The sequence below is a fragment of the Mus musculus genome, chromosome 1, assembly GCF_000001635.26.
Source record: "Mus musculus strain C57BL/6J chromosome 1, GRCm38.p6 C57BL/6J".
NCBI lineage: Eukaryota > Metazoa > Chordata > Mammalia > Rodentia > Muridae > Mus > Mus musculus.
The window spans coordinates 68,733,620-68,758,846 of record NC_000067.6 but is presented as its reverse complement, the minus strand read 5'-3'; the positions used below and the strand labels follow the sequence as shown (position 1 = coordinate 68,758,846).

General features: G+C 36.4%; 1 protein-coding gene across 5 annotated transcripts in view; it reads left to right on the top strand.

The window, feature by feature from the left end:
* Window positions 1-25,227, top strand: part of Erbb4 (erb-b2 receptor tyrosine kinase 4) — a 1,076,693-nt gene that overhangs the window by 349,730 nt on the left and 701,736 nt on the right. For all 5 annotated transcript variants that reach the window (XM_006495692.4, XM_006495693.4, NM_010154.2 and 2 more), the window contains exon 2: window positions 18,314-18,465. In XM_006495692.4, the coding sequence (XP_006495755.1) occupies window positions 18,314-18,465 (152 nt within the window). The remainder of the gene's footprint in view (window positions 1-18,313; window positions 18,466-25,227) is intronic.

Here is a 25,227-nt window from a genome sequence, read left to right as displayed (position 1 = left end):
TGCTAAGGAATTAAAGTGTTTTGGAGCCAAGATAGTGCTTCATGCAACTAAAGGTCCACAGACAAAGCGGGCTGACTCTTCAAATAAGAAGGAGAAGGACCGGTATATATTTTCAAATGAAGGATACTAACTCAGCTAACGACTGCTTTTCTACTAACTTCACACAGTATGCTTCCTGGCTTGGCACACACACATTTGGGTATTTAATGTTAAGGTTGTAAACAAGGTGACATCAGCCAAAGGCAGAGAGCAGAATAACCAGCCAGTACAGTAATTAGTCTGTGATCGTTCAGGACAGCAATGATAGTGTCAGGTAATGGAGTTAATGTTCTTAAGGAGCTCAGTCTAACAAACAAACAAGCAAAAATAAAAGAAAGAATGAAACTCTAAGTGAAACTAACTGAATAACTTATTCCTGACCTCTGCTAAATTTTTTATTATTATTATTATTATTATTATTATTATTATTATCAGTATTATTATCAGTATTAGTAGTAGTAGTATCTTTAATCTTTGTTTACAGTCCAGTTGTTAACCCTCTCCTGGTATGCCCTCTGACAGCTCCTCTTCCTATTCCTCCCCAACTCCAAAAACGATGTCCCCATCCCCCCAACTCCACCAGGCCTCGTCACTCCCTGGGTTTTCAAGTCTCTTGAGGGTTAGGCTCATCTTCTCTCTTAGGCTTAAAGCCAAAGTTATTGAACATGGCAATACCATCAAGACGCAAGGACTATCCAAAACTATCTGAAATCACAGGTACCCATCAAACCTCAGTTATGACAAAAGCAAAATAATGCAGCCCGCTTAATGAGGACTTCCCAGCATTGGCAGCACATTGCCTGCCATGGGACATGAGGTGAAACAGATATGGCATATAAATGCAAGTTAGTGAGTGAGTCTAGAGTGAATACTAACAAATCAACCAGGATTTTCCAGCATAGTCGTGAGGGGCAGAGGAGGACAGTTTTGAACAATGAGTGTGAAGAAAAATAAATAAATAAAAGAAACCAAAGGGCTCCAAAATGGACTGAGGAGTAACCTTAGAGTTAGAAACCACATTCAATGTTGCCTATGGCTCCCCCTTAATTTTGTGTTATTGGCCAAAGCTGTTACTCTAGCTGGTGACTTAAGTTGTCAGATACAGTAGGCTGAAAGCTATGTCTCTTGTAATGGAGAGTAGACTGGACTAAGTTTCTCCACAGCTACCTGGGGTGGACCATTTCTTTTTCTCTTCTTTTCCTTTCTGTTCTTTTCCTTTCTTTTCTTCTAAATTATTCCTTTTTGTTCGGATTTATTTTATGGGGGAAAATTGGTAGTCATATATAGAAAAGGTTTAATAATTATCATTTTCACCCCCCTCCTTTAGCTTTCCTAGGGGGTAGTTCTAGCATGGAGTATAAAATGCAAGTATTGTAATAGAAAAAAAATTGCACCAGACAACTCTGAAATTGATGGCAACTGTTACCATTCTCAAAGGAATACTACAGAGCGGAGGTTCTGATAAGTAGTACAGAAACAATGAGTGGGACCAAAGGAATCCCCACCCAAACTCTATGAGTCAAGCAAGTATCACCTGAGAATATCTTCTGAAATTTGCATGCTGTCTTAATGAAAATGAATATTTTAATTCTAACTCCATTTTATATTTAGGCTCAATGTACACGAACAGCGTAAATGTGCTTGTATTCTTTTTCAAGATTTATTTATTTATATATGTGTGTACACAGTCACTGTCTTCAGCCACACCAGAAGAGGGCATCGGATCTCATTACAGATGGTTGTGAGCCACCTTGTGGTTGCAGGGAATTGAACTCAGGACCTCTGGAGGAGCAGACAGTGCTCTAAACCACTGAGCCATCTCTCCAGCCCCCCTGACCCCCACCCCTGTGTGCTTTCAGGCCCCATGTGTTTGTATTTTTATTTTTACTTAGAAACCTTCTGGAAATTTGGTTTAAAGAACCAACCTTCACATTTTTCAAATCTGTAGAATAAAGGTTCTATGGCATTGTTAAGTTTTTTTTTGTTGTTGTTGTTGTTTGTTTGTTTGGTTGGTTTTTTATTTCATTCATAAATTTGAGGTATCTATCAACTATTAACTAATTAAAATACTCCAGATTTCAGATATGTCAGGATTAGGTCCATTGCCTTATTTAATCTATTTTTTTCTACTTTAATTGTGACTTTTGTCTTGCCTAAATCTCTCTACTCACAATAAATTAGTGTAGACTGAACTCCTATTTTACAAAATGTTTGGGTAATTTTTGGCAAATCATATCTAGTGCTTTACACATTAGTAAGACATTGTTCTAATTAGTCATATCCTCAGACTTTAAACCTATATTTTATGTACATGTGTGTGTGTGTGTGTGTGTAAACACATGTTCAAGTGTGTATGTTCATGTGTGTGTTTTCTGAAAATGAGAGAAAGTGACACAAAGCCACCAAGAGTAGCTGTATATAGTCTACCAAGCCAGAAGTGAAAGAAATTTCAATGAAGTCTCCGTGAGTCATTCTTCACTTGTGAAAGAACCCAGGTTCAGGTGCTAAAAAAAGTGAAAAAGAAAAATAAGGAAATTCAGAAAAATCAAACTGAGTAGGCCATTCCTGAAAAAATGAGTTCTTTAGGATTGAAAATGATGAAAAACTCCAATTCATTTAAGAAATTTCAGCATAAGTCTAATAGAATACCTCACCAGTCTCTTTTTATTCACCCATTCCTTTTATTCTTTCCTCATGAGTCATTAGGTCCTAAGGGCATAGATACCTAGCATTTGTGGACATTTTTAACGCCTCATTTCTAAATCATGAGAAAAATCAAAACATATCTTTGAGATTCTTTTACAAGGTACTAAATGTTGAATTCCAGGCAATTAATCTAATCATGTTGCCTTTTAGAACCAACTCTTAGATAATTCATCATCAAAGTGGTTAATATGAGCAAAACTGCTTTGTGAATTATGCACTTAAAATGTTATTATCTATATAACTCTTATAATAGCTTAATATCTCAGTCATTTGATGTTAAGCTATACCACAATTATTAATTCAGGTTTGACTATTTTTAAGTGAACATGATTTTTGAAATCTGAATATATAAAATGCTTAAATTGTAAGCTGACTATTTCCTATTGCAAAAAGAATGTTTATTAAATTCAGCTCCTGGGATGATTTGGAAATATGGGGATATTGACATATGACTTTAAATTTAAAACATTGAAAATTATATTTAGCATATAATACTATATTATATGGTACATGCTTTTGTTAAAACACCTCAAATAACAACATAACTCTTGTCATCTAATAAGCCATATTTAACTTTCTCAGTCAAGACTCAGAAAAGAAAGTCTATGTGAAGATCTGTTTCTATTTACAGAAGGGACTGATGTTGAATAGCTAAGTGTTCTTAAACCTACCTGGCGAGTTAATGGTCTAGTTTTACTGCTGAATACAGACACTAGTCTTATGATAACTGGGTCACTGTGAATCCTTTAACAAGAATGTAACACTGATCTATAGGACAATAGCCTTAATAAACTTTCTTTTCTATCCCTGTCTAGCTATTTCATGTTCATTATCATCAAGATTTGATTATTTCTAAGAACAATAATGTACAACAAAAATACTATTTGAATTAGTGCTGAAGCAGAATTTTAGGAAGAACATAAAATTGCATAGACATACATCCATCTATCCAATATTTATTATTATTTTTAAATATATCAAACTGTTCTAAGTGCTGTAATAGAGTTGTGAACAAAATAAAGTACTTGACTTTAAGAAACTGGATGGAACTAAAGTTATAATATGGCAGGTACAATAGGTATTTTATAGTGTAATGTTATAGAGCAATTTTACTCAAGGTACCACAAACAGAGTATTACTTGTTTGTCATTGATCAAGAAGTTAAACTCACAAATCAATAATAAGCATTTAGAAATACTTATAGAAATGCTGAAAGACTTGCAAAATGGTCTTGTAGCGTGAACTTAATATGTACATGAAATAAAAGGGATAGCACCAGAAGAGACATGATTTCAGATGGGGTCAAAGCCTTTTGAGTATAGTCTAAATTAAAGTTGTTATTATTGTTGTTGTGATCATTTGTAAAAGTAACTTTTATTTGCCACATGTAATTGCCATCTTAGAGGCTTACTACTGAATAAGCTCATCCTTTCTAGCTCTCTTGATCTCTGGCTGGGTGATGCAACTCAGCTCTTTTGGCCAAAACTCCTTTCCATGCTGGCTGATACAAAGTGGCTTCTCCCAGTTTCTCACTGAATTGCTTTGCCTGACTGCATAATAACTTGGACCACATGTTTTAATCTCCTTCCTGCTTCTCATTCTCTGACTCTTTATGTCTTTGCCTGTCTTTGCCCGTGTCTAGCTTGTAAAACAATCCTGGTAAAACTGCCCTTAACACACATCACATCCTGGATGTTGATGGATAACCTGATCATATCTCAACTATATCATCCAGCAGTATTTGGAACAAAGGAAAATTCTTTTAGTATACCACATAATTTTTCATATATATATATATATATATATATATATATATATATATATATATATATATATATATATATCCTATTCCTTGTTATATGAGATCCTATTTTACTTAGAATTCCTGGTGTTATGGTTGCCTCCTTCTCAATCCCAGAAGTAGCTGATAATACAGGCAGACACCCAGATTCACTTACATTCCTAAAAAGCATCTTTAGAAACAATTGATTGCATTAAAGGGTTGGCTTATTATGCTTGAGATAACAATAAAAACGGAATAACCATACAAAACTGATGTCTTAAAAATGTACTCATTTTAAACTATTAAGAAAACAACTTGTATTTTTATGTAAGTTCTAATCAGGTGGCAAACACACCTGAGCAATGAAAATTTAAAAGAATGCAACAGAAAATTGATTTTATGCAATGGTTTTGAAACTGTCAACATAACTCTGAATTCCATAATAAAAAGGTATACATTTGTATAATTTATCAAAAATTGCATATTATTTTAAATTATAAAATATGTATTTGTGAGAGATAAAGTGAATCATGTTCAGATAAGGTTTTCCTACTTTTAAATATTGATCATGCTTGTGCTATTGAAAATACTAGCGTGTGATTTCTATTCCCACTTGTAGGTGTAGGTGAACAGAGGGTGAGTTGCTTTTAAATTATTATTCACCCTCAAGAAAGTATACAAACTATTCCAAATATTAATTGTATGTGTAACTGCTTTTACACAGAAGATATTAGCATTCACAGACTTTTTCAAAGATTTACAGAAATATAGAAATAACAATACAAGTGCTGATTTATTTTAAACAGGCTTTTAGACTTTTTTGTTACTTCGCATACGTTCTATAAAGAAAATAAACTGCAAGTCTATTTTTTATTATTAATTAATTATTTGATTCATTTACATCCCAAACGTTGCTCTCCTCCTGGTTTCTCCTGCCAGAGTTCTTTCCCCATTACCCGTTCCTCTTCGCCTCTGCGAGATTACCCTACCTGGTCATAAACATTGAGGCATCAAGTCTCTACAGAATTAGGCACATCCTCTCCCACTGAGACCAGATAAGGAAGTCTTCTGTTATTTGTGTGCCAGGGGCCTTGGTGCAGTCTCTGCTCTTTGGTTGGTGGCGTAGTCTCTGGGAGCTCCCAGGGATCCAGGTTAGTTGACACAGTTGTCTTCTAATGAAGTTGCCATCCCCTTCAGTTCCTTCAATCCTTCCCCCAATTCTTCCATAGAAGTCCTGACCTCGGTCCAATACTTGGCTATATCTGCATGTGTCTCAATCAGCTGCTGGTAGAGCCATCAAAGGACAGCCATTCTAGGCTCTTGTCTGCAAGCACAGCATAGCATCTGTAATAGTGTCAGGTTTGGTGCCCCCTGTGGGATATATCCCACATTAGGCTACTCAATGGTCAGCCATTCCTTCAGTCTCTGTTCCAGTTTAGTTCCTGCATTTCTTTTACAAAGAAACAATTTTGGGTTGAAAACTTTGAAGGTGGGTTGGGGAAACCCATCTCTCCACTGGGAGACTTTTCTAACTACTGGAAGTAGTGTCTTCATGTTCTATATCCCCACTTTTGGACATTTCAAATTGCATCAGAAGCTGCAGTACCCTACTGATAATATTAACAGTAATAAGAACAATAACAATAATAATAATAATCGTAATAATAATGTTAGTGGATATGGAATATCTTCAATGTTACATGGAATAGTTTTGTGAACTCTAGTGGTTTTTTAGTTATTGTTGGTGGTGGTGGTGTGCATGGAGGCCAGAGTTTGATATTGGGTGTCTTCCTTAATCCTTCTCCATCTTATTGTGGAGACAAAATCTTTACAGAACATGAAAAAGCATTGGTTCAGCTGTACTGTGTAGTCAGTGCCTTAGAGGGATCCATGACCTCTGATTTCCTAATACTGGGATTATATGCATGTGCTGTAGCACCAGCTCCTCATGACCCTGTTAGGCATCCACATTCATGACTTCAAGTTTCTTGACTGAGCTGGTCTTTTCTCCAGCCCATGACATCCACAGTTTAGTGTTTAATTTAGAAGACATTTCTATCCAACATTTCTAATAATGTAAACTGTGTCACATCGGTTTTCTTGCATGTGTCACACTGAATAGTTTAATTTCATTAAAAAGCTGGACTTCTATATTTCTATCCTTTACAGTCTTTGCTACATTGTTCATTTGAGCTGCTTTATAAAAAGAAAATAAACCATATAGGACATCAGATTCTTAACTTCAGGCTTCTGTGAAACTTCCCTTGGGAATATAGCATTCAAGCTAATATCCACATAGTATGCACTGCCCCATCAACTAACCCATTATGCCAGTACAGAATTTGTGTATAATAAAAACTCTATTGTGTATTTGTGAAATTACAAATATGAATAAGCATATCTGTAAATTCAGAAAAATTAACTTTAAAAGTTTAAAACGTAAACAAAATGAAAATGTGTGTGATTGTACATACCAAGTTACTTTAATAAGAGCTCATCTCACAATCAATCTTAAAGGCAGTGGCATACAAATGTATGCCTAATGCACTGTGGTTTTATCCACATATAATTGATGTTTTTGTGAATAGGGGTGGAACTCAGGGTCTCAGATAGGATAAGCAAGTGTTGTGTACCCCAAAACAATATTGACTTGTGAGTTAAGACAAGTAAGCAGAGATAGCAGGATCAGCTAAGTGTATATAATTATTGTGATGTACACAAATACAATTTTTTTTATTTTTCAGAATTTCCTACCTGACTAATGTTTTACTTCACTTCTACCCCCATCTCTCCCTACCAAAACTTCTCTGATGTCTTCCTAGTCCCTCTCAAATTCATGATATCTTCTTTATTATGTATTCATGTACACATGTGTTTAGGATTGTCTATCTGAGATTGTATGAGCCCAAGGGTGCCTGTCCCTGAAGAAGATTGATTCTTCCTGTCTCAGCAGATATTAGTTGCCAATAACTCTTTTTCTAAGGGTAAAAGCACTTACCATAATTGCACAGAATTATTTCCTAGAATATGTATTGTTATTAATGATAACTCTTTCTATTCTATGAAATTATATGCATTGTGAGTATATTGGGGAGGTGTTCTCTATGTTTTTATGGATAAGCTGAATTACTGCATCAAGTTTGTATATTGTCCAATGCTAATAAATCAAAGACAGGAATTTTAACTTTGATAGATCTTAAATAAATTTGAATATAATTACTCTACCAAAATGTAATGTAGATTTTCTATTATAATATAAGTTATTATAATATATTTTCTATATTTGTTATACTTTCTATACATAGCTTAAAATTTCATACATTGTTTTGCCTGATAAAATTTATCAAATAAATGTATGACAGAACACATGCACACACACACACACACACACACACACACACACACACACACACACACACACACATATGGCTGATGGTGCCCTATGGTGAACAGCTTTTTATTAAAATGCCTAATTTCAGTTAATCCTTAGACACCCAAGTTTACTATACTTTGAAGAATTGTTATGTTCTAAATGCAATTGCTAAGTCACTAGTCAAACAAATCATTTTCATAACAATAAGAAAAATGGAAAATTCAGACTCTCATCTTGACTAGCAGACGTTAGATGATCAGAAAACAACTTAATCAATATGGTATAATTTTGTGATGTAGTATATGTTAATATTATGTCAGTATTTTGTGTTTTTTGTCTACTTGATGAATAAAAGGAAAACCTCTGCTTCAAAACAGTCTAAATTAGTTTGTTAAAAGGCTGCCCCAGACTGGATTTTGCATGTAAATATTCAGAAGATACAGTAAATGTTCTTAGGCAAAACGCCATGGAGTCCCCCCTCGTCTGCTGAGTTCACTTCACTGTCAGTGTTTGTACTGATTGGAAGAGGTGTTACTTACTTACGACCACATCACCCAGAATAAGCAACCTTGCCTCATATGCATGCATCTTAGATGGATGGCCTTGACTTTGGGTAAACTAAGATTTCTACTTTTAATTAGGCAAGTTCATCCTCTGCAAATGGATCCAGAACTAGAATGGGCACAAAATACAGCCACAATGTGTTGGCTGGAGCCTGTATCTCGGCTTGGGATTATTTCATCTAGCAACATGGTATATTACTGACTTGTAGAAAGCCACCTTTTAAACGTATACAATCCTGTTTTAGTTTCTTACAGAAAGAGGGGCATGGGTTTTTTAATTAATATGTTTAGGAGCACACAAATGGATTCTTCAACACCAAATTGTCAGTCCTGAAAACATGCATACAAGTAATGATAGAGATCTCCATAACTATATCATATCTATATAATGATATAGACTGAGCAGGTTATATATATATATATATATATATACACACATATATATACACATATACATACATACACATATACATACATATATTTATCTACATATACATGTATATATTTTATAGGTGTATATAAATAATGTATATACATGTACAGACATATATGCATATATACATTTTCAACAACAATGTAAGAAGAGAACATGAATTTGAAATAAAAAGCAAGGTACACAGGAGCATTTGAGGGAGGAAGATGAAAGAGGAGAAGTTGTAACCATACTATAATATCAAAAAATAAAAGAAATATTTTTAAGTTGCATGTTTTTCTCTTGCTTTTTCTTGTGTTTCCTGTCAGTGTTGAGTCTGAATATCTTTAGAACCTGCGTATGAGTTGCTATGCAAATAAACATTTATCTAATTCAAAGAATGAAAAGGAAATATTGCCTGACACTAATGCAAGCGACATGGTACAGTGTATTCTTAATGAATGTTGTTATTGATGCTTAAGATAGAAGCCTTAGAATGTGAGCATAGCAACATATTAAAAACATTAAATCTATATTTCTTTCATTTATTTCTAACAGAACAAAAAGTCTCCCAAGCTGCCACTTTAATTACAGTGGATGGCAAAGGTCTCTCAGTGAAGAGGCAGCACGATCAGGCTAGTTTTTATTACACACAGGGGGATGGTTGAAGGCTGGATGATCTAGGGAAGAAAGATGTTTGCTAATGTTTACATACTTAGCTCCCACTGGCACTCCCCCAGCTTGGAGGCTTGCACTGCCCCTCTGATTCTGAGAAAGTGCATCCAGATTCACAGCAAGACTTCAAGGAGCACCAGATGATGGGGCAGATGGCAGATGACTAATTTGGCAAGCCTTGATGAGTGGAAATTGTTTGCTTTAATTGCTTGTCAAGTCCAGTACCTACATTAAAGTTAAGAGCCTAGCACTTGCACAGAAAACACAATACTACAATGTAAATTAGGTCTGTGTTTTAGAGGAGGGCAGCCATAAGGAAAGGATCAAGGATGAACTCTGAAGAGATGATGGGAAGTTAATATTACTATTTAAACTGATATAGGTGACAAATATTATTTCCAATAATTGAATCATCACTATTAGCTTTTCTATCTTTAAAATATAAAATTTTGTAAAATGTAAATGGACAAATATATTTGAAGTCAGGAAGACAACTAAAGTGTGTTAACATCAGTATGTGCAACCCTATTATTAATAGTTGATGTTTCATATCATACATTTAAACTCATCTCTAATTCATTAAATGTTACAAAGCTAGTGATTGAAACATAAAATGGCCAACAGACACATTAGAAAGATTAACATTTGTGTTAGGAAAACTCGGTTAGGCTAGAAGATTAAAGACGCATCACCCAGAGGTTGGAGCAATACCTCAATGCTTATTGAGATCATTTGATTATGAAGAGCAAAGTTAGGATTCCAGCCTTCACATCTGGATCAGCCTGTAGCTCCAGCTTTGGGGATACAACACCATCTTCTGGCCTCCCAGGATACCTTGATATATGTGTAATACACATGCACACATGAGTGTACATTCACTCACAAGCACACACACACACACACACACACACACACACACACACACAGAGAGAGAGAGAGAGAGAGAGAGAGAGAGACAGACAGACAGAGAGACAGAGAGAGACAGAGAGACAGAGACAGAGACAGAGAGACAGAGAGACAGAGACAGAGGGAAATATTAAAAAAAAACCTGCATGCATAGCTCAGTAAATAAGTCTCTCTCCCTCTCCCTCTCCCTCTCCCTCTCCCCTCCCCTCCCCTCCCCTTCCCTCCCCTTCCCTCTCCTCTCCTCTCCCCCCTCTCCCCCCTCTCTCTCATGTGCAAATGTTTTGAAAGTCTTTTATTATGAAATAAGGTGTAAAATTCTTTGAGACCATGTTAAGAAGGTCTGTGATTAGAGAACAAGAATTTTGTTTTAGTAGAAAGATGACGAGGATAGTTTATTTTAAAGAGTATATTGTTCCCTGTATGGAGAAGTGAAGGATGAATTTTAGAATCATAGAGAAACTCTAGATATCAGTTAGGCTGCAGTCTAAGTGCAGAACAGAGAGAGACGCAGCTTGGGTCAAATGACCACAGTAGCCGAGGTAACAGATTTGGCCGTATTCAATGATATGTTTGAACGAGCTGATGAAGCTTACCATATATGCATAAGGATGATATGACTCAATAATGGTCACTTGAATGTCTGCTACAGCTTAAATTGATTTGTCTTTTGTATTTTCAAGTTTGCACTGGCTATGTATTTTAAAATATGGAACAATATGTGTAACATAAATCATTTTATATTGATATTTATGAAAGAGATAGTATGTTAGTATTCAAACAAATGATAAACAAACCTTACTTTTGAGACACTCCCACGTATCCTGTGTTAGCTGGCAACTCTTCATGTAGTGAAAATGACTTTACACTTCTGATCCTCCTGCTCCAACTTCCAAAATTTTGGGATTGCAGTGGTGAAACCTAGCTTTCTGTAGTTCTGGGATCAAACCCACGGTTTTTCGAATGCAAAGCAAGCACTCCACAAACTGAGCTACACCCCCTAGTCCCTCGGGGGAAAATGATATTTTAAAATGTATTTTGCCACTATTGGAACCCATGTTTGAACATTCACCTGCCTGTATTTTCCAAATTTGGGCATAAAACATATGCATAGCATATACATATCTTTTCTTATCTGCTTTTGCAGGGCTATGAGTGTTTACAGAAAACCTTAGACATTTTCACCAATTGATAATATGTTTCTAGGCAAAGTGTTGAATAATTATAGATCTGTTTTACCACCAAAAACATTTTGATATGACATTTATATATTTTATTTAAATTTTTTTGTTTTTTTTCTTTTAGTTTGCTTCTTTTGCAAACTAATATAGTTCTAAGATCATTGTCATAATAGGCATACAGTTACAAATTGAGTTATTATGAATATTGACAATATTTTACTTCATTATTTTGAACTACCTTCCAGGAATCATAAGAATGATTTTGTTAGCCAAATTTTTAAATCACTACAAACTTTTAATTTCAGACCATTTTATTGAATAGGGATTATGTCAGATACCAGTTTTGAATCTAGAGAACCTTGCAATGAAAGAGATAGCCACATTTGTAATTGAATCAATACTAAATAAAATAATTGGCAATTGTATTAGGGACTCACATAGATTTTGTCACCTGCAGTTACATTTGGAATGACACTCTGGGGAGTATAGATAAATTTAGGATTTCTGAAGCTTAAAGTGTTGTGAGTTTATCATTCAAAGACTTTATAATTGTGTTGGCAAAGGGGGTTGGGTGTTGTTAAACTTGTTTGAGCTGCTGAAGAAGATTTTTCAATTCTGCTTTGATAAACAGCTTTGTGAAATCAATGAAACTTGATGGCTTAAGCATTGTCTTGTATACATTGCCTGATTGTAAAATCGATTGACAAATGAAAGTTGTGAGGCATTCAATAAGAGCTTCATGAAGAGAACTCCAAATGATTTTTATGCTTCCATCCAAACTAATTCCGTAAAAACCAAGTCTGCCTTTCAAGATAAAAGCTATACTTGATATAACATTGATTTTACTCAGTTCAGATCAAAGCTAAATATAAAGAAAAGGTTTACTGCGATAAAAATGTTTCCTTAATTCAACAGTATATAGTTGGAAGTTTCAGGTATGAGAATGGCTGGAGTAAAGCATTGTGATGACTGTGACGTTGTGTTGATTGGAATATCATCATTTCTTTCAGAGTTATTTCTAAACATATTTATTATAACTTTTTTTGAATAATGTATGTACGTAACATGAGCGATCTTTATAGAATAGTTGAAACAATTTAAAGTAGCGGGATTTTAAGATAGTTTTGTGCTTATTTTAAAATTATATGGATATTATTTGAAGATAATATTTTTTCAAAGTTTTGTTTATTTTTATTTTATATGCATGAGTGTTTTGCCTGCATTTATGTAAGTGTACTATGTAGGTGAAAGTGACAACAGATGCCACAAGATGTACAGGGTCCCCCTAAAACTGGAGTTAGAGCTAAACTAGTATGTGGGTTCTGGGAATTGAACCTTGGTCTTCTGCCAGGGCAGTGAATGCGGTAACTGCTGAGCTATCTCTATAGTCTTAAAAATTATTTATATATATATAAATTTACATATATATGATACAAAATTATGACATGCGTTTTTTTTATTTACCTTCAAAAATTTGATACCATGTTCTCCATATCATACAGTGATCATATGAGAATCATGTATGACCATTATGAGAGGTTTTAACAAAAATAAAATTTTAAACTCTTCAGGATATTTTAATGATACTCTACAATGAATTTAGAATGTGCCGGCTTGTGTTATGTCAGCCTACACAAGCTATAGTCATCTGAGAGATGTAGACTTCAGTAAAAGTGCCTCCATGAGATCTGACTGTAGGCAGGCCTGTAGGACACTGTTGTTAATTAGCCATTGTTGCTGGTGCCATCCCTGGGCTATAGTACTGTGTTCTATAGGGAAGCATGCTGAGCAAGCAAGGATTAACCAACCCTTATAGAGCACAGTGACTTCTGCATCACATCCTGCCTCCAGTTTCTTGCCCTGCTTGAATTTCTGTCCTATCTATGATGATAAATTGTGATGTGGAGGCATAAGCCAAATCCCTTTCCTCCCCACAATTCTTTTTGATCGTGGTGTTTCATCATAGCAGTCATAACTCTTAACTAAGACATGAATTTAAAACTATCTAAATTCAGTGAATTTTTCATGTTATGTATTTATGTTTTCATAATGAGGAAACAGAGAGGATGCAACAATCGTTAGGTATTGTAATCAGAGTGAAAAACTAAGACTCCTCCTATACGTTTAGCATTTTATATCAAAGATCAGAGTGCACTAAATATTTACGAAGTCTTTTCATTTTGATAGTAACATGATGATTTAAAAGGAAGCTTCAGCTAATGTCATTAGCTGAAATGCCCAACAAAGAGGAAAGAGAACCTGTAGAGACCATATCTATAGGTTACAGGATGAGGCCACCCACTGTTCACAACATTTTAACCTAGAATTGCTCCTGTCTCTAGGAAATACAGGGACAAGGAGTGAAGCAGAGACTGAGGGAGGGACTGTCCAGGGTCTGTCCCACCTGGGATCCATTCCATATGCAGCCACCAAACCCAGACACTTGCTGATATCTGGAAGTGCTTGCTGACAGCAACCTAATGTAGATGTCTCCTAAGAGGCTCTGTAGGAGCCTTACAGATGCAGATGTGGATGTTTACAGCCAAACATTGGTATAAGCACAGGAACCCCAATGGAGGAGTTGGGGGAAGGACTGAAGGAGCTGAAGGGGTTTGCAACCCCATGGGAGGAACAACAATATCAACCAACCAGAACCCCCATAGAGCTCAAAGGAACCCCCAACCAGAGAGTATACATGGAAGGGACCCATGACTCCAGCTGTATAGGTAGCAGTGGATGGCCTTGTCTGGCATCAATGAGAGGGGAAGCCCTGGTTCTTGAAAAGGCTGGTTGCCCCAGTGTAGGGGAATGATAGGGTGGTAAAGCTGGAGTGGGTGAAAGGGGAGCACCCTCATGGAGGCAGGGAAGGTGGTATGAAGTGGGGTTTTTTTGGGGGCTGAACCAGGAGGAGGGAATAACATTTAAAATGTAAGTAAACAAAATGACCAATAAAAAATAAAAATAGAAGTTAATTCTCATTTATATTTAAAATAATTAAAGTCTACATTTTATATATAAACAGGGCTTTTTCTTTTTATAATTTATTTTTTACTTTAGTGGTAGCAATAAAATGGAGATCATGGACTAAGGGTATTCTCAATGAACTTTGAATGTATAATGGAATGTAAATGTCTAGCTTTGATCCTGACCAATAAGGGATTTCTGTCTGAATAAATTATGTTCTCTCTTCTACTTATATTAAATATTACTTATTAACAGAAATTCATTTGTTGTAAAAGCTTGTTAGTTTTTCAAAAAGGAGATGCTCTATAGAACCAGTAAAGTATTCATTTGATCAAAGTGACCTATTTTGTCTAGAACATATCTAGGTCAATAACCAGGCAACGTAGTTAAAATTATTTATGATTTATATTAAAAAACCATTCTCCCTATGTATAATGTTTATCCTTGAGGACCCAATATAATATTTTTTATGTTAATGATAATGTAGTGATGTAAATCACAATTGTTTGAAATCCTACCTCTTGTACTTCATTGGGAGGGTACCTTTCTTTCTGAAGGTTCGGGTCATGACTACATATATGGCTTTCTTGGCTGGAGAAATGACTCAGCAGTTACAGTCCTTGCTGGGTTTTGCAGAGAATCCAAGGTCAGTTTCCATGACTCATTTGGGGCAGCTTACACTGTTTGTCACTTCAGTTCCAGGATAGACAAAACTCCTTTTCTAGACCCTCTCCTTGGCATTCCCCTGTACTTTCTCTTAAAGAAAATAGAACTAAAATATTACCCATAGAGTAGTTGGTGTTTAATTAGCAAAGTGCTTAGGATAATTGCATGCTCAGCTCAGAATGGGATGTTTCTACCAACCCTACCCAGCACCTTCACCAAAGTTTAGCAGACGAGTCAGGGAAAGCAATAGGATGTAAGAGATTGATAATAGGGGGAAATGTTATGAAATACAAACTTTTGGGTGTGACATGACTGTCACACTCATGAACTCATACCACCTAGAGTTGCTGGCACAAGACCAAAACAGCCAAAATAGAATAGCCAACATTGATAAGAGACATTATTTCCAGTATCACTGTTTACTGAGGAATGATTTGAAGTTGATAGTTATTAAGAAAAGAATAATCATTCTTTATTTGTAGGTAATTTCACTAGTAGGTTTCCCATACTCCTGGGTGTGACCCCTAAACCATGCCAGTGCCACCAAGAACAACACTAAAAAGAGTGCATAGATTTTGGGTGAAGTCTCGTTATGGGAGATACAGTGGTACTTGAGATGGGAAATAGGGTATGGGTATGATATTATTAATCACATAGTATATATATATGAAATTCTCAGTAATAAAATACATCATTAGATCTGGCCTTCATATTTGCATTTCTTGCAGCAAACCAGAACAAAACTTTCAGTATCAAGGCAAGCTGGGTTCACTCATATATATATATGTTGTGAGGAGGTAACATATCAAAAAATAGTACCATGACTATTAAACTTTCAAAAGAAAGATGAAATGAATTTTTATCCTTAGTGTCCATATGAAAACTCTATACTCTATCATTATATGATGAGCATTGGAAATAAAGACATAAATATTCAACGTAGTATGTGTGGTAGTGTATACTCAGGAGGAAGACCCAGGGAACTGAATGGCAATGAAAAGCACATTGAGTCCCTGGGGTGAAAGAAAATAATTTTTACATGTAAGTAATATGCTCATACCATGCTGGCTCACTTGAAAGACAAAGTCATATATATTGAAGGTTTCAGGCTCATCTCGATCACATAGTTTTTTACTAACGTGTGTTACAAACTATCTGAAAATAAAAACCATTTTAGAGAGTAATAGTCTGTATTGTGACAACATATCACAAATCAAAGGCTTAATTCTGTAGCAGTTTACTCTCTCTAGAAAGGACCCCAGTTCAGTTCCCACCACCCATTTTGGGCAGCTTACACTGTAACTTCAATTCTAAGAGAGACAACACTCCTTTTCTAGATCCTTTCCTTGGTACACCCCCTCACACACTATACCCTTTCTTAAATAAGAATGGACTTTAAAAATACCTTTTTGGATTTAGGAGTCTGACAGATTGGCATCCACATGGTAATACGCCCTCAAATTCAGGGGGGTTCTCCCCTGTTTCTTTCTAGCCACTAATAATGGCAGTCAGTCCTTGGCATTCCTTGGCATTTCAAGTGGATCACTCCAGCTTTGTCTTTGTGGTTACAGAACTGACTTCCTAGGTAATGGCACTTGTGTGCTGCTTCTGCTTCTAGGTCTGTGAATCCATGTATGCATATTATATGGACATGTGCGTGAATGTGTGTCTGTGGTTAGGCATTGTATCATCAATGGACAATGGAGTAGATGAAGCTCTTGGATTGGGATATCCCTCTATAGACTTTGTCCATTAGTCAATGTTTTCCCAACCTCACAATAGTGCTGTGGATTTCATCTAGAGCCTTCAAAACTTTTACATTTTTTTGTTATTTTTGATGTACTTATAGGAAAAATAGGCTTTAAGATAGTCTTAAATATTAGGAAGCATTCCACAGGATTATTTTCTCCCATCTGCTGTATCCTACCCCCATTGTTATTTGTCAGTTCTCTATATAAGACAAGAAATTGTGTTTTGACTTCTCTATCAATCTCTGTCTGCAGCATCTTTGATGTTATTTGTGTTTTATTCTGGGTATACTATGTAACTTACTTTAAGAAAACACATACATAATACACCCTTTAAGTTGATGGGTAATTTTGTGAAATTCATATTCCAATGTTTTCGCCTATTGAAAATTAATCTGTACCAAGTCATGTATAGAAAGTAATGCATATTAAATGTACATTTCTCTGTACAGATGTGTTTATATACTGTATTTTTGTATTCTGAAAAATAATATTTAAAATGAGTGTGCAAGAAAAAATAGGTACCAGTATACACGCAACAGAGGCATCTCTATGTGTATCTTCATGGGCTTACATATGAACAAAAACATAACCCACTGATCAAATGTGGAATATTATTATGTGCACCAGCAGACCACTTTCTTTGAACATACATGAAGATGCGTGTGGATAACTCAGTTAATATCAGCAATTTGTTACAAACTTATTTCTGGCATACTTTAAAAAATATTTATATCAAGATGCTTACTTAACACATTTTAAAAATGGTATTTTTGAGGTTGGGTTTTATGTGCATATATGTATCGCTAACATGATGTGCTAGAACAGCTTACTGTATGGTATTGAAATAACTTTTAAATGTTGTTGCTCTAATCTTTCAGTCTTAGTTACATGGAGATAATTATCAAAAAATAGGATAAACTATATATTCCAAATTTTATATATATATGTGTGTGTGTGTGTGTGTGTGTGTATGTGTGTGTGTGTGTATTAGATTAAATCATCCTCTTGTGTGCTTTTGTACAAGCACAGAAAATGCAATTATTACAAATTTATTTTCTTAAAGGATAAATTAAAGAATTCCCATTGGACCCAGTTTTTTAGTTCTTTTTGCTTGGCGTGTGTGATTAAACAATAAAAACTTAAGAAAACGTATCTCTCAAGTGATTGTGGTCTATGACGCTCAATCACATTTGAATAAATTGATGAATTGGGGTAAGCTATCTATGTAGTAAGCCATATTTTTTTAAGATAGTCATCTACACATTATATAATTTAAGGTATGTCTTTGTCTTTTTAGTGTGCGCAGGAACAGAGAACAAACTGAGCTCTCTCTCTGACCTGGAACAGCAGTACCGAGCCTTGCGCAAATACTATGAAAACTGCGAGGTAGTCATGGGCAACCTGGAGATCACCAGCATCGAGCACAACCGGGACCTCTCCTTCCTGCGGGTACATTTCTTTCTTTCTCTACTCTTTGTTGTGATGTCATGATTTGCAAAGGGAGCCCTGCTTGACTAGACCTGGTAGCTCTATTTCTCTACCAGGCAGGGGCTATGACTGTGGGCAGGAGATAAGCGACAGAGAAGCACTCTTGCACAAATAATAAGAGTAGCAATGCTGAAGTGATGGGCATCCCAGCTTAGAGGAGCAGCTGTTGCCATTAGATTGATAAAAGGATTCTATCTGGGTTTAGTACAGGACATACTGCAAGCTCGTCTTTTTCTGACAGGATGAGGACTAAGAGAATCAGAGGACTAATCAGATAAGAATGGGTGGCTTTAGTCATTCATCTATTATCTGTCCTATTCCTGTCACTGGGAAGAGAAGACTATGGGGAGAGCAAATAGTCATTCATCTATTATCTGTCCTATTCCTGACACTGGGAAGAGAAGACTATGGGGAGAGCAAATACTGTCTCACCTCCTAATTTAGGTAAACAAAAAGGTTTTGGAATCTCTATACATTTTAAAGTGTATTTGGAGGAATACACTCAGATGCATACATCAATGTAATAGTTATTACAATTACATAGTAAAGGTGAACTATGCTTTACTATGTAAAGTTCACCTTTATATCCTAGAAAGAGTTGATCTTAGTGATTCTCAACATTTGAGTTCTTGGCTCTTGTTTTTGAAATGCAATGTACAGAAACCATTTGAGGCCACACAAGTGAGAAAGTAAATGATGCAGTGGCAAAGAGGCAGTGAAGGAGAAAGCTGAATACCATGCAGGAGAAACAGAATGCACATTAGTGTGACTGAGGTAGAGACTACTTTAATGACAACTGTGTTTTCCAATTTACATCTGCCTCACTTGATTGGTTGCATCACTAGATTTCATTGAAAACCAAACCAAAGGTGTGTGTTTGTGTATATAGAGAGCTGTACATGACTGTATCATATATGCTCTTTAAGTGTGGCCAGGTAAAACTGTTTGTAATTGTGTAACTTTTATATTATTATTATTATTAAATCTTCTTTTACAGCCAGTCATTATCCCCCTTCTGGTCTGCCCTCTGTTTGTTCCTCATTCCATATCTCCTCCCCCACCTCCAAGAAGATGTCTTCATCCCTCTACCCTGACCCCACCAAACTTCCCCACTCCCTGGGACATCATGTGCCGGGAGGGTTAGGTGCATCTTCTCCAACTGAGGCCAGACCAGGCTGTCCTTGCTGTATATGTGTCGGGGGCCTCATACCAGCTAGTGTATGCTGTCTGGTTGAGGCTCAGTGTCTGAGAGATCTTGGGGGTCCTGGTTAGTTGAGACTGCTGGTCTTCCTATGGAGTCACTCTCTTCCTCATCTTCTTATTGACAAATGATAAGGTTTATATAACTTTTAATCTTTAGAAAATTAAAGTTATATACAAATGTTTGAGCCACATGCTCCAAACCATAGCTCTAAAATTCTTATGAAGCATATTGAACTCAATACAGGGAATATATTTGAAAAAAAAATAAAATAACAAGGCCAAGGATTCTATGTGGGATTCTGTGTGGAACTATGAATAGTTTCTTTAAATAAGAACTTGCTGGGTCCTAAATAGTCGATATAACTGTTATATAAATTTTTATGCTTAACCCACATACATCTTTAATTTCATGTTTTATTAAAAGTAATTCTAATCATTTTCTTTTCATTTACGTATTAATATATTGTGTTCATCTATCATTGCAACCCAGTAGGGGGAAAAGTTCCCAAAGGCAGTCAACAGAATCAGAGTCAGCTCCTGCTCCTACTGTTGGGGGTCCCACAAGACCACAGTGCACAAACTGTAACATACGCACAGAGGGATCCAGTCAGGCCCATGTAGGCTCTGTGGTTAGAACTTCAGGCTCTGTTAGTCCCTGTGGACTCAAGTTAGTTGAGAGAACATAGTTACCCTTGTCTTGTGATATGAATATCAGAGAGAGATGGGCAACCAACAGATTTGAGTCAGCTACCTGAAACAGACAAAAAGAACAGAGAGAGCATTTGCCCATTTATTAATATGAGAAACGTTCCAGTTGGTTTCTAGTGCCTGGATAGGTGGGGACACTTCACTCATTTGCACCCAGGCAATGCTCTGGTACTTGATTTTAACTGTAGTGTTTCTACCTTTCCCCTGTAATAGATAAGAGTGACTTCTTTTTGTTTGTTTGGTTGGTTGGTTTTTTTGGTTTTTTGTTTGTTTGTTTTTTTGAGACAGGGTTTCTCTGTATAGCCCTGGCTGTCCTGGAACTCACTTTGTAGATAAGGCTGGCCTCAAACTCAGAAATCCACCTGCCTCTGCCTCCTAAGTGCTGGGATTAAAGGTGTGTGCCACAACACCCGGCAAGAGTGACTTCTTTTAGTATAACTTAAGAACTCCTTTTAGTCTCCTCAGAAAAAAATAAAATTAGACCTTTGAAACTGAATTGATAATGAGTTGTGAGTAAAATTCAGTGGGTGAAAGGCTTGGCCAGGACATACAAGGTCCTCGGTTTGATCTTCTGCATGTAGCAGAGTACAACCAGAATGTGTGTGTGTGTGTGTGTGTGTGTGTGTGTGTGTGTGTGTGTGTGTGTGATTTTAGGGGGATAGTAATAAGGGCAATAGGATCAGAAAATCAGGAGCTCAAGGTCATTTTTGGGTACACAGAGTCAAGGCCATCCTAGGTACCAATAGATTATACTTCAAATACATGAATAAACAAATAAAGACATGGTAGAGGAGGAGAAGGGGGAGGTGGCAGTGAGGAGGAGGGACCAGAGGGATGGAAGTGGTGCCTTTTTCTTTTATGATCCCTGGGATGCTCTAGAGAAACCTTCCTTTCTCTCTGTTAGGCAGCATCAGCTTTGATGAAACACGTTTCAGTGCATTGTTTTTGGGAAGCTCTCTCTCTTTATAGAACAGAGGCTCCTGCAGCCCACTATTTATTTATGCAGCTTTCTTTCTTCACAGTTCTTTTTGGAAGGAAAAATAATCTAGTTGACTATTATTAACATTTGGCCACCAAGCCAGCACATAGTTGGTGAGATAAAAATAAATTTCTAAAACTTAACTTACTCTGTACTTTATCACCACCACAAGGTTATGGCATAAAATAGAAAGCAGCAAGGCATAAAAATCACAGATTTTGTGTTATTGTCCTACACTCTGTGAACTCTCTAAAACAAGCCATATGAACCATGGTGTAGCGAGTAATGGGAATGAACCAGCAGACCTCTACCCTCATTAGAATTCTGGGCAGCTTCTCCTCCTTTGTCATCCCATTGGTCTTTCTGGCTACCGTACACATTCAGTAGTTTAGCTCTACTAGAAAGGTGCCTGACCTACCAGCTTTTATATCTCAAATTTATTTTTCTTTTAAAAAATATATCCATGCTACCAAATAGCTATTAATTGTCAGCTATTTGTAAAACACTGGGGTATATGCTGCACTCATGACGTTCTTCATCTCTGGCTGTAATCTGTGGATTCATCTAGCTGTATGCACATTGTTTAAAAATAGTCTACATTAGGATTGCAAATGAATAAATGCTTTCTTGTATTGACCTAGAATAATAACAATGTCATTAACTCATTGGACCCTTGTGTGCTATTACCCCCAAACCTCAAATCTTAATTATTATACATAAAAATAAATAAATTGATACATAGATGTTTTCAGATAATAGCATCTATCTACTTCCATATTTATAGGTGTATTATCTAAGTATGGCTATTGTATTTGATAATAGTGACTTTGAGAAAGTAAGAAAGTAAGCTGGGTATGGTGGCACACACCTTTAATCCCAGCACTTGGGGAGGTAGAGGCAGGCAGATCTCTTGAGTTCAAGGCCAGCCTGGTCTACAGAGTGAGTTCCAGGACAGCCAAGGCTACACAGAGAAACCCTGTCTCAAAAAACAACAACAACAACAAAAAAGTCCCCCAAAAGAAAGTAAGAAAGTATAATTTTTATGAAATTTAATATGCTTCCAATTATATTTATAAATAACCTGTAAAAAGTGTATCACACACACACAAACACACATTCCATTAGACAATATATTAGAAAATCTGTATATGAGAGAATAAGAAATGCAGAATCTTATAAGCATGTGCCGATCTGTTAAAACAGCTTTAATCATATATGTGACAGAACTGTATGTATGTATGTATATATATATATTTTTTTTTTAATCGGGTATTTCATTTACATTTCCAATGCTATCCCAAAAGTTCCCCACACGCTCCCCCACCCACTTCCCCACCCACCCACTCCCACTTCTTGGCCCTGGCATTCCCCTGTACTGAATATAAAGTTTGTACGACCCATGGGCCTCTCTTTCCAGTGATGGCTGACTAGGCCATCTTTTGATACATATGTAGCTAGAGTCAAGAGTTCAGGAGTACTGGTTAGTTCATATTGTTGTTGCACCTATAGGGTTGCAGATCCCTTTAGCTCCTTGGGTACTTTCTCTAGCTCCTCCATTGGGAGCCCTGTGATCCATCCATTAGCTGACTGTGAGCATCCACTTCTGTGTTTGCCAGGCCCCGGCACAGTCTCACAAGAGACAGCCATACTAATGCACAAGGAACAATGGCACCTAAAGATTTCTGTCGAAAAATAACTTCTTAGAAAAGATTTATTTTTTATTAAAGGAAATGTCCTGTCCTTAAATTAAAGTATAGCTTTTGAATTTGTTACTTCTTTTACTTAAGGAAATATGAGAGTTTTTTTTTTTCTGAAGCGAAATATGAATGACGATGATGTGGGAACACAAACTCAAGTTGTCCTAAATATCCTATTACAACATGGCGACCCTTTCTAGAAATGATACAGGGCTTTGTGAACTTTACCCTCAGCTTCCTAAACCCACAGCCATTGGAAAGGCTTTTGTTATCTCGATACTGCTACTACTGCTGTTTCTAACCATGGGCCCCTGGTCTAATTCTCTGCCATGGGACACAAAATCCTGATGTGCTGGTTGGCTTAGAGTCCTGACACATATATTTGAAAGAAGAATCTTAATTGGGAAATGGCTTCATCCAGATTTGATGTAGGCAAATCTGTAGGGCTTTTTCTTAACTCATGATTGATAAATATGAGTCAAGCCCATGTTGGTGGTTAGGTGGAGTAGGGACCAACAAATACAGACACAGATGCTCCCAGCCAACCATTGGACTGAGCACAGTGTCCCCAATGGAGGAGTTAGAGAAAGGACTAAACAAGCTGAAGGGGTTTACAACCATGTAGGAAGAACAGCATTATGAACCAACCAGATGCCCTTCTTCCCAGCCCAGAGCTCCAGGGACTAAACTAAACCAAAGAGTACACCTGGAGGGACCCATAGCTCCAGCTGCATATTTAGCAGAGGATGGTCTTGTAGGTCATCAATGGGAGGAGAGGCACTTGGTCCTGGGAGGGCTTGATGAACCAGAGTAGGGGAATTGCCAGGGCAGGGAGACACAAGTGGGTGGGTGGGTAGGAGAGCACCCTCATAGAAGCAGGAGCAGTGGAGATGGGATAGGGGGTTTCCAGTGGGGAAACCAGGAAAGAGGATAACATTTGAAATGTAAAGAAATAAAATATCCAATAAAAAAAGAAATTATATAGCCTTTGAAATTCATTCATTAGTTTAATTAATACTTCCTAATAGTAAGGGCATACTCCATCTTTAAAAAATATATTGTGTGTATTAAGTGTGTATGGTTGTGAAATAAGCATGTGTGTGTTTGTATGTATATATGTGTGTCTCTTCTTCACACATAGGTAGAGTCAAGCAGAGGACATTGGGTATATTCCTCTACTGCACTGCACTTTATTTGAGGCACAGTTTTGCCTAAACTGGCTGGCCACTGAGCTCCTAAGATCGGCCCAATTCTGCTTTTTAGCACCAAGGTTAGAAGAACACAAAGCAACCCTTATCTTTTATATGGGTTCAGAGGATTTGAACTCAGGTACTATTACTTTTACAGTTAGTGATCCTAACCACTGAGCCAACCCCCGTCTTCTGTTATCCTCTTTATCAGGATATACATGTCAGTCTTTATATATGATGTTCTGCTCTCTACTACTCCTCCTCTCTGCGAAACATGCAGTTTGTTTGACCTTTTCAGAGCTGGTTAATGACTGGTAGTTTTCTTTTGTCTTCCCACGTGTAATCCTCTACTGCTTAATAGCTTGTGATTTAGAAAGGGAGAGGAGATGGACCGCAGAGAAACATGCTGACCAACTTGCTGAAATAAGACTTAGCTTTTGTATTTTGTTAGAATTAAGTCTGGAAAGATTTTTGAGTTGCACCTACTATTTCTTTTGACCTATACCATAGCAATCCTCAATAAGGAGAAACAACTATCCAAATTCAACTTAAGAAAATGCAATACTAAATCATTTACCTTATGTCAAGCTTTAGTGCATACTCTTTATTGCCCTTTTGTTTCTCAAAAAAGATAATGAGAAAGAAATCTACCATAATAAGGATGGGCTTTACAGTTGTCTGCATTTCCTGTATCCTCTGCATACCTCTGATTTTATAACTAGGTATCTAGGTGAAGTGGCAGTTGCATAGCAAGAGTAAGTAAAATCCTACATTTAAGATTAATTTTAAAACATAAACATAAAATTTACAAAGTACTTATATGGATGAGATAATGGCTCATGGAATCGTTTGTTTAAATAATGGGCAACCTTGCTTACCGGTGTTTACTTTATTGCTCATTATATATCAAACAGAATGACTTGGTTGGGAGAGATTGACTGAAATA